At 51.4% G+C, this 10,909-nt stretch overlaps 1 protein-coding gene across 1 annotated transcript in view; it reads right to left on the bottom strand.

The window, feature by feature from the left end:
- Positions 1-794: 794 nt before the first annotated feature.
- NCOR2 (nuclear receptor corepressor 2) overlaps positions 795-10,909 on the bottom strand; it is a 480,522-nt gene continuing 470,407 nt past the window's right edge. Inside the window, 3 exon segments of the mRNA XM_060250121.1 lie at positions 795-1,007; positions 2,956-3,132; positions 8,406-8,636. Of these exon segments, the coding sequence (XP_060106104.1) occupies positions 835-1,007; positions 2,956-3,132; positions 8,406-8,636 (581 nt within the window). The 3' untranslated portion in view covers positions 795-834.

The following is a 10,909-nucleotide window of genomic DNA, read 5'->3' as shown; positions in this document are numbered from 1 at the left end:
AAACCATTCTCCTATTTTTATTTATGGAATCTCCGAACGGGATGACCCACAAAGTTTGTTTGAATGCGTGCCGGAAAGAAGGGCCGCCTCTGCTGAAGTGGGAGGAGGAGGAGGAACCCGTGCTTTTGCACTAGAGGATCCCTGCTCCGAATTAATTTCCTCCACATTTCCGTCCCACAATCCCTCTGGGTGCAGCCCTCAACGGTGACAACGTAACAGCTAAAGAAAGGGGCGCTCGAATCCTATTTCAAGTACTGGATAACAGGCCACAAAAGCGCACACTGAAAGGATGCGCCGGGGGACATGTTTGGACACATGCAGAAAGCGTGCTCCAGGGGAGGGGGGGTTGCTGCAAGCAGAACACACCGCTTTCCCTCAATGGACTTCCTCTCTTTCGTCCTACCGAATGACGGGCCAGGTGGAATCCCCTGAGCGTTGGTGAGTGAGACTCGATGGGGCTGGCTGCGTCCCTGTGGGGAACCCTCCAAGACCTGGATAACCCGTCCTCCTTCTTTCTTGCATTTCCCCGGTTGTATTCCTTGCCACAATGGCTCGTAGTGTCAGGAGGGAGAGAGAGGGAGAGGACTGGGGTGGGTTCCGGTTCTCCCCCCCCCCCCCGCTTTAAGGCTTTAGATCAAAGAGGATTTCAACAGCCCCCTCCCCCTCCCCACCTTCCTAGGCGTGACACAAATTAATAGCAGACTGGAACAGTGCTGTTCCTGCACTTGGTCTAGACCAGCCATGGCCGGAGTCCCCCACGTCCTGGTTAGCTCAGCAGCTGCCCAGTGGATGTGTCCGTGGTCGCCGGGTTTCCCATCTCGCTTCCTCTCCGGCTCATTCGCTGTCTGATAGAGTTTCGTACTGGGAGACGAGCAGGGGTTTGGGCTCCTCCTCCCACCCGTGGTGCTGGCTGTTAGCGCTGCCTGGCGGGACGGAGGTGGGCGGGGCCGTCACGATGCCGGTCGGAAGCCTCATCGTGAGCGGGTTGTAGGGAAACGGCGTCGAGCCTGCAGCAGGGAGGGAGGAGAAAGTGCGTTCGTGAGCCGGCTGATTCAAATGACACCCGCTTGTCAAATAAGGTGGGAATGGGGAACGGAAAACATCGCTTGTCACCTGGTCAGACCCCCCCCCCTTTTTTTTTTGCACCCACTGGCCCCTTTTTTCGGAATCGGCACCCTGGTCTAAGGCTGGCGAGAGATTTACTCGTCGTAGTCTTGCAAAAGTAAAAAAGGAACCTGGGTTCCGAGGGGGTGCCAGCCTCCAGGGGGTAAGAAGCACAGCGGGAGAGGTCGCTCTGCAAGACTAACAACATAAACCCAAAGGATTCCTGTGACCCAAATTGCTATAACAATAAACACACGTTTATTACGAGACAGGCAAATGCTACCAATCCTCAATGTATAGCCATGGAAACAGTCCCATAATAAAATACTCAGTTCATATTAATCACGTAGACTCCAGTAGATTCAATGGACGCAGTCATGTTCCAATGTCATCAGATCCCTAAGAAAACAGTTTCCATTTCCAGGGGGTCTCGAAATGCACTTGGGAGAGGTACACCCCCCTCCCCCCCCCCATGCTGCTTTTGCTGTTTCCTGTGATTGGACAGTAACAAATTCCAACAGCTCTATGTATTACTTTTTGTCTCTCTTTGACAGTCTCGCCCGCCTCTAGAGACCACGGTCATGAGATCTCATCTCAGATGCACACGCTCTGTCGAGCCATAAATAAGGCAAAGATGGAACCCCTCCGCAAAGTGTATCGCGCGCCTGCAGGGTTGTACTAAAGCTTGATCCTCTACAGCAAGCTAAATGCAAAGATGGGAGAACTCAACAGTGGCTTGTGCATTGGATAGTCGTCTAAATAGTCCAGCCTAGCCCAACTGTTTTAGTTCTCAGAAACTAAGCAGGGTCAGCTCTGGTGACTACTTGGATGGGAGACCATCAAGGAAGCCTGGGATCACTATACGGGGGAGGAGGAGGAGAAAGGAGGAGGCGAAGAAGGAGGAGGCGGATGAAGAAAAGAAGAAAGAGGAGGAAGAGAAGGAGGAGAAGAAAGAGGAGGAGAGAAGGAGGAGGAAGAAGAGGAGAAGAAGAGGAGGTGGAGGTGGTGGTGGAGCAGGGGGAGATTGGATTTATACCCTGCCCTTCACTACCCAAAGGAATCTTAAGCCAACTTCCAACCTCCTTTCCCTTCCTCTCCCCACAACAGACACCCTGCAAGCTGAGAGAACTCTGACAGAAACTGCTCTTGAGAGGAACAGCTCTGCAAGAACTTGTAACTGACTCAAGGTCACATCAGCAGGTGCAAGTGGAGGAGCGGTGGAATCAAACCCGGTTTTCCCAGATTAGAGTCCACGGACTTAACCGCTATACCAAACTGGCTCTTTACCCCAAACTGGCAGACAACTGCAGTTCACCTCGGCTCCTCTCTTGCCTTCAAAAAGCCATGAAGAGGTTGCCATAAACCAGTTTGGATGGATGGATGGACGGACAAAAAACACGAAGAAAAAGAAGACTGCAGATTTATATTCTGCCCTTCTCTCTGAATCAGAGACTCAGAGTGGCTTACAATCTCCTTTATCTCCCCCCCCACAACAGACACCCTGTGAGGTGGGTGGGGCTGGAGAGAGCTCTCACAGCAGCTGCCCTTTCAAGGACAACTCCTGCAAGAGCTATGGCTGACCCAAGGCCATTCCAGCAGGTGCAAGTGGAGGAGTGGGGAATCAAACCCGGTTCTCCCAGATAAGAGGCCGCCCACTTAACCACTACACCAAACTGGAAGAGACCAAGGAGCACTGTCTAAACCAGGGGAAGGAAAGCTCTACTTAGATGAAGGGTAAGACTGTAACTAGTTATAGGTTGGTTAACTAACAGAACAGCATCTGGCGGCTACGCAAACCCACAAACCCGCCGGGCCAAAGGAACGGCAGACAGATGATGGCGCATTCGTTACCTGCAGACGAGGGCCTGTCCTCCCAGACCCGATTGGTGAGAGGCGTCCTCCTGTTACAGTCTCCCTCGGAGTGAACCGACGAAACGGACGGCGGCCTCTCTGTGGAGGACAGGCCCGGCCCCGGAGACTTGGCCTTACGACTGTTGGCTCTGGCAGCAATCTTTGGCTTCCCTCCTCCTGGGGGTGGGAAGAAAATAAATCTTTGGAATCACCGTCGCTGGACGGATGTCTAGAAATGGCAAAGACTGGGGGGGGGGGAGGGGGGAGAGGGGATTGGCATCCCCGAAGGGAAGAGCCGTAAAGGGGGCTTCATCATCATTTACAGGAAGGGGGGAAAAACGATAAGGTTTAGCAGGCAGCGGGGGCTGTTTAGCTAGCTGGGCGATGCAGGCGGACGTCCCACCCACCCACCCACCCCTGCCAGTGAATGTAACAGTATAGACGGGACCACGGAGGAGAAACTAAGCCACAACAAAGAAAAAACTCTCTGTGTAAAATAGAGGTTGACAAGACGATGCATGGGATGGAGAAAGTAGAGAAAGAAGTCCTTTTCTCCCTTTCTCACAATACAAGAACTCGGGGGCATTCAATGAAATTGCTGAGCAGTCGGGTTAGAACGGATGAAAGGAAGTCCTTCTTCACCCAAAGGGTGATTAACACGTGGAATTCACTGCCACAGGAGGTGGTGGCAACTACAAGCATAGCCATTTCAAGAGAGGTTTGGATAAAAATATGGAACAGAGGTCCATCAGTTGCTATTAGCCACAGCATATTATTGGAATGGTCTGGGGCAGTGATGCTCTGTATTCTTGGTGCTTGCCGGGGGGGGGGGGAGTGAAAGGGCTTCTAGCCCCACTTGTGAACCTCCTTTTTTTTGGCCACTGTGTGACACAGAGTGTTGGACTGGATGGGCCACTGGCCTGATCCAACGTGGCTTCTCTTATGTGACTCAGAGTGTTGGAATGGATGGGTCATTGGCCTGATCTAACATGGCTTCTCTTATGTTCTTATGTGACACAGAGTGTTGGGACTGGATGGGCCATTGGCCTGATCCAACATAGCTTCTCTTATGTTCTTATGTGACACAGAGTGTTGGACTGGATGGGCCACTGGCCTGATCCAACGTGGCTTCTCTTATGTTCTTATGTGACACAGAGTGTTGGACTGGATGGGCCACTGGCCTGATCCAACGTGGCTTCTCTTATGTTCTTATGTGACACAGAGTGTTGGACTGGATGGGCCACTGGCCTGATCCAACGTGGCTTCTCTTATGTTCTGACGTTCTTAACACAATTCTGACTTCTTATGACTAACAAATGTCAAAAATACAAAAAGAGTATCAACAGTACACAGCATCTCAGTCATGGACAAAGTTAAAACTTCGTTAAGTTCTGGACGCCCGCTTTGCTGATAAGGAATGTATCAACTATGACTATTAAGCGTGAGAATTAGAGAAAGCTAGGAACTTTGGACTGACATGGCCGATGACTGAATAATTTCTGGCACTGCTGGACCTAGAAAATTGCACACAATATACAAGACTGGTCCCAAGAAGAAGGATTTGAGATCCGAAACGGCTTGCAAAGAGGACCGGTTCTCCGTTGGACCTTTTTCTCAAACATGGCACTGAATGTAATATAGTGGTTTCGAGCCACATAAGGACAGGAGGAGCACTGTGGAACTCATGAGGTTCTAACGTTGTGTATGACTGAGATGCCGTGCACTGTACATATTCTTGTTGTATTTTGACATTTATTATTCATAACAAGTCAGAATTGTGTTTTTACACGGAGAGTTTTTTTTCTTGGTAGTGAATGTAACAAGCAGCTCGCGGGCAACTCACTAGCACAGCTTCGGGCTCCCTAACTTGCAAATGAAATCATAATGACCCGTCCCTGGTGGAGTTGGAACAAGAGGGAAGGAAGGACGGGCTGCAAAGCACTTTGCTCTTACGAGAGACCAGGGGTGGCATTCTAGCAGGAGCTCCTTTGCATATGAGGCCACACACCCCTGACGTAGCCAATCCTCTGAGAGCTTACAAAAAAAAAGAGCCTTGTGAGCTCTTGGAGGATTGGCTACGTCAGGGGTGTGTGGCCTCATATGCAAAGGAGCTCCTGCTAGAATGCCACCCCTGAAAGAAACTGTTAAAAATTAATCATGCTCTTCCCTATGAAAACAAGTGTTGCTGGACAGGGCATCGGGGACCACTGGGATGACCCTCTTTTGGCCAGTTCAAGCTCCTATCCATTGTTAGGAAACAATGCCTATGAGCCGCAATAACCCCCTGTCTGGGTTCTCCCCATGGCTTTTTTGGTAGCAGGAATTCCTTTGCATATTAGGCCACCCACCCCTGATGTAGCCCATCCTCCTGGAGCTTACAGCAAGCCCTGTACTAAGAGCCCTGTAAGCTCTTGGAGGATTAGCTACATCAGGGGGTGTGGCCTAATCAGGGCTTTTTCTGTAGCAGGAACTCCTTTGCCTATTAAGCCACACAACCCTAATGTAGCCAATCCTCCTGGAGCTTACAGCAGTCCCTGTAAGCTCTTGGAGGATTGGTTACATCGGGGGGGGGGGGCATGGCCTAATAGGCAAAGGAGTTCCTGCTACAAAAAGAGCCCTGGTTTTTCCCAAGGATAAGGACATTCGAGTGCACCCAGATGGCAATGGCTTCAAATGCAGCGGTTTTGTCTCTGCATTCTTAACCGCGCCAAGATGTGCATTCAAGCACGTGCGCTCCACTGAAAGCGGCACAATGTGGGTGGACGGTACCGATGCTCGGGCTGGTGTCTGGATGTGCAGCTGGCCAAGGGCTCCAGCTCCTGATCTAGACGGCAGGGTGAGCACGGAAGGCGGCCACTTCTATGCGGGCCGATCTCCTTGCCTGGGCAGGAGGAGGGAAGCCTGGCTGGTAGATGCAGGAGGAAAACTTCCTCATCTTTGCATTCTGACCACCTTCCTCCTTGAGAGGGCAGCAGGCAGGAGCAACACGCAGAAGCCGCAGATTTCCTGTTTCAGCTTTGACGCTTGCGAATATAATTGGAAGCGCGGCCATTGCGCGTAACAAAATGGAGTCTTGGATCCTCTTAAAGATTAACAAATTTTAACTGCACAATAAGCTTTTGTTGATTACAATGATGATGATGATGATATTGGATTTATATCCCGCCCTCCACTCCGAAGAGTCTCAGAGCGGCTCACAATCTCCTTTACCTTCCTCTCCCGCAACAGACACCCTGTGAGGTGGGTGGGGCTGGAGAGGGCTCTCACAGCAGCTGCCCTTTCAAGGGCAACCTCTGCCAGAGCTATGGCTGACCCAAGGCCATGCTAGCAGGTGCAAGTGGAGGAGTGGGGAATCAAACTCGGTTCTCCCAGAGAAGAGTCCACACACTTAACCACTACACCAAACTGGCTCTCAGGAGACAGACACCCTGTGAGGTGAGTGGGGCTGAGAGGGCTCTCATAGCAGCTGCCCTTTCAAGAACAACATCTACCAGAGCTCTGGCTGACCCAAGGCCATCCCAGCAGGTGCAAGTGGAAGAGTGGGGAATCAAACCCGGTTCTCCCAGATAAGAGTCCGCACACTTAACCACTACACCAAACTGGCTCTCAGGAGACTAGACACCCTGTGAGGTTTGTGAGACTGAGAGGGCTGTCACAGCAGCTGCCCTTTCAAGGACAACCTCTGCCAGAGCTATGGCTGACCCAAGGCCATGCCAGCAGCTGCAAGTGGAAGAGTGGGGAATCAAACCCGGTTCTCCCAGATAAGAGTCCGCACACTTAACCACTACACCAAACTGGCTCTCAGGAGACTAGACACCCTGTGAGGTTTGTGAGACTGAGAGGGCTGTCACAGCAGCTGCCCTTTCAAGGACAACCTCTGCCAGAGCTATGGCTGACCCAAGGCCATGCCAGCAGCTGCAAGTGGAAGAGTGGGGAATCAAACCCGGTTCTCCCAGATAAGAGTCTGCACACTTAACCACTACACCAAACTGGCTCTCCCATTCCCCTTCTGATGCACCTGATGAAGCAGTCTTTGGTGGCCAAAAAGATTTCTAATAGAAGCATTAGTCTTTAAGGTACCCACAAGATTCCAGCTTGTTTTGGGAGGGGCTGTGACTCAGTGGTAGAGCATCTGCTAGGCATGCAGAAGGTCCCAGGTTCGATCCCCGGCATCTCCAGTTAAGAACCAGGTGGGAGGGTGATGGGAAAGACCTCAGCCTGAGACCCTGGAGAGCCACTGCTGGTCTGAGTAGACAATACTGACTTTGATGGACTGATTCGGTACCAGGTCGTTTCATGTGTTCAACAATCTAATGTGGCCACTGGAATTATAACAACTGAACAGAAGCACACCATTTCCCCTAGGTTTATGAAGTCAAGCCACGCCCTTAGCCCTCACTCTCAATGAGGGACCAAAATATTTCCTACCCCCGTGGCGCAGAGCGGTAAAGCTGCAGTACTGCAGTCCTAAGCTCTGCTCACGACCTGAGTTCGATCCCCGGCGGAAGCTGGGTTCAGGTAGCCGGCTCAAGGTTGACTCAACCTTCCATCCTTCTGAAGTCGGTCAAATGGGTACCCAGCTTGCTGGGCGGGAAAGTGTAGATGACTGGGGAAGGCAATGGCAAGCCACCCTGTAACAAAAAGCCTGCCAAGAAAACGTCCTGATGTGACGTCACCCCATGGGTCGGTAATGACTCGGTGCTTGCACAGGGGGACTGCCTTTACCTTTTTCTTAAAGTTCTCCCTATTACTGTAACTTAGAGAGGGACACATGTCCCCCCCCCCCTTCCCCATCAAATGCATTTGATATGAAGTACTGCCAGTAAAGCAGGGTTTCCACATTTCCCCCCTTGCGCTGCAGCCCCCCCTCCCCTGCTGCACCTGGGGGCCAAGAACTCTTTAAGCGGGACATGTGGGGTGAAGAAGAGGAGAGTGGGGTCCGCAGCGGGAGGGGAGAGTAGCAAAAACTGCCCCTCCCTCCTCGGAAGAAGGAACCGCTGCTTTGCCGGCTTGAAGGCCGCTGGGCAGCACTGGGAGATCCACCCCAATGTTTTTAACCGCCAAACATTTTTCAACACGGGAAGGAACAGGCAAATGACACACACACAAAAATAAAAGAGAAAGAAAAACGGGAAAAAAACAGCACGACTGTCAGTGTTTTAGAGGAAGCAGACGGGAACCTGCAGTCTTCTAAAAATTAAGAGAAGCTTGTAAAAACAGAAACGAGACAAACCGGGGGAGGGGGGAGAAAACCAACAACCTGGATTAATCGGCACGATTAAAGACGAACGGACGAGGAAATGCCCCAAAGCGTAGAGTGAGAACGGACAGGAGGGACACGGAAACCACTGGAAAGACAGGGACGTTATTATTAAAAGCGAGGGGAGGGGAAAGGATGGGGTGGGGGAGAACCAAAAAAAAAAAACCAAGGTGGGCAAGAAGCTGCAGACCTGGCAAGGAGCGCATGTCGTCAATCCGTCCGTCAGCAGCGGTTACAGGCAGAGCAGCGGGCAAGCTTGCACTGGCATTCAGAGGGTTAAAAGCATTGGCACTGATAGGAGAGGGCTCGTTGTCCCACTGCTCGTCATATTTACCCATTAGGGCCTTCCTAATAATTGCCTCCAACCCCATGTTGGTACTGGGATTTTCCTGGACCGACTGGCTCCTACAACTGATTAACCCTGGGAGAGGTGCGGAAGGAAGGGGAAGGAGGAAGGGGGCGGGAGCCAAATAGGGGGGTGGGGGAGAGTGGGTGGGTCGGGGAGGAGGAAAGGCGACAAGGGGAGGGAGGAGGGAAGAAACAAACAGTCAGCACATTCTTGCAACGGGAACAGACGCTGTCGCAACGGTCCGCTCCCCGCCCCGCCCCTCCAAAAAACATATGCAATTCCTCGACCCTGCCCCCAAAAGGTGGCGCAGGGAAGCCGAAGGGAAACAAAAACTGCTTATGGATTTTTGTTTCTGGAATGATGCACACGCACGTACGCCCCTCTCTCTCTCACACACACACACGCATGTGCGCACACACGCATCACAGGCATGCAGTTTCTTCCCCAAGGCTGAAGGGCAGGAGGTGACAGTGTGAAGCTCACCCTAGCAAGAATGTTTGGGGAGAGAGCTGCGTCGTGGTGCCTGCCGGCCGCTCCTTTAGCTACAGGCCAGGACGGGTGTCCAAAATTCTTCCGCAAGGAGGACCCCCATGGAAATACCGCCCTCGAAAGAGGGACTGGACGACATGCAGTTACGGGCTCTGCTTCGTTGCGGTAATCTGCGTGGGTCGGGCAGGGGATGCCCCCGTGACACATTGGCAGGGAGTCATTCCTGTCGCCTTTCATGGGCCAGACAAGACTCCACTAGCTGTGGGTCAGACAGACAACTGAACGGCAGAATAAGCAGTCCCCCTGCATCCCTACATGCCCTCAACTGGAAATAAGCTTTGCTGAGAATGTCCAGATGCCACAGGGGCAGGGAACAGCTCAAATGGCCTTCTCTGTCATGGCCCCCGCTTTGTGGAATGGCCTCCTTTCCTCGAACGATGCAAAACTGAATTATTCGAGAGAGCTTTTTCTAGGCAGGCAATAGAAGAAGACTGCAAATTTATGCCCCGCCTTTCTCTCTGTTTCAGAGGCTCAGAGCAGCTTACAATCTCCTTTATCTTCCTCCCCCACAACAGACACCCTGTGAGGTGGGTGGGGCTGAGAGGGCTCTCACAGCAGCTGCCCTTTCAAGGACAACTCCTGCGATAGCTATGGGCTAACCCAAGGTCATTCCAGCAGCTGCAAGTGGAGGAGTGGGGAATCAAACCCGGATTCTCCCAGATAAGAGGCCACACACTTAACCATTACACCAAACTAGACTTTGCTCTTCACTTAAAACGATTCACAAAGTTGCCTTGAAAAATTATTAGGGACGGCAGTCAATACGACTGGGCGTCGCTTGCTGAAACTAGAATCCTACTTATGGGTTTTTGCATCATTTAATGTTACCACTTGGGCTTTGCTTCTGTTCCGTTTCTAGACTTCTGATTGGTTCTGCAACTCTAATCCCGGGGGACTGTTCACTGAACGCTCCATCCGTTGATTGCACTGACTCACTGTATGTCATCTGTACTGACCCTAAAGTGATGTGGAGGACTAGAAACAATTTAAACAATGAAAATAAATTGTCCAGTTGTAGCAACTAAGTATCTGTAAGATGTACACATACGTCTGTTCCCTGCACATGGCCAAATCCTCCTTACCCCATGGCAGATGGAACAGAGGATCAAGGGGGATCCCACTTTGGGGGGATTGTGCTCATCTGTATGAGCTCTTGCATTCCAAAGATAATCTCAGTACAGGAGTTTTGATCCAGGTAGCGAGAATACCAAACAGAAGAGCCCTGTTTTCACGGCAGACAAGTCTGCAGCCTAGATCAGGGGTGTCAAAGATGTGGCCCGGGGGCCGGATCAGGCCCTTGAAGGGTTCCTATCAGGCCTTCGTGCAACTGTCTCTTGTCTGCTTCCTTCTCCCTCTCTCTTGCTTCCTTCTGCATCTCAACTTGCTTTGCAAGGCTTGCTCAATCGCACAGGAGCTACAGAGCAAAACCTCAGTGTTCTCCACTGGTCCCCTGGGGAAGGAGGGAAAGAGCCAGAGCTTCCTTTGCCCAGTTCCCTGGATCCCATGGGAGAGATACAAAGAAAGCAGCTTTAAGACCAATGAGTGCTAATGTTTTAAGCATGTTTTCATTTTATTTTTATTTAAATCTTTAATCGTGTTTGTCTGTGCCCTTTTATAAAGTTTATATCTCTGCTACCTAGTCTTAAATAGGGACACACATGGCCCGGCCCGACAAGGTCTCATTTAGTGTTGCCAAGTCCAATTCAAGAAATATCTGGGGACTTTGGGGGTGGAGCCAGGAGACATTAGGGGTGGAGCCAAGATCAGGGCTGGGACAACCATAATTGAGCTCCAAA

The sequence above is a fragment of the Heteronotia binoei genome, chromosome 11, assembly GCF_032191835.1.
Source record: "Heteronotia binoei isolate CCM8104 ecotype False Entrance Well chromosome 11, APGP_CSIRO_Hbin_v1, whole genome shotgun sequence".
NCBI lineage: Eukaryota > Metazoa > Chordata > Lepidosauria > Squamata > Gekkonidae > Heteronotia > Heteronotia binoei.
The sequence above is the reverse complement of the archived record's forward strand: the minus strand, read 5'-3'. Positions and strand labels throughout refer to the sequence as shown.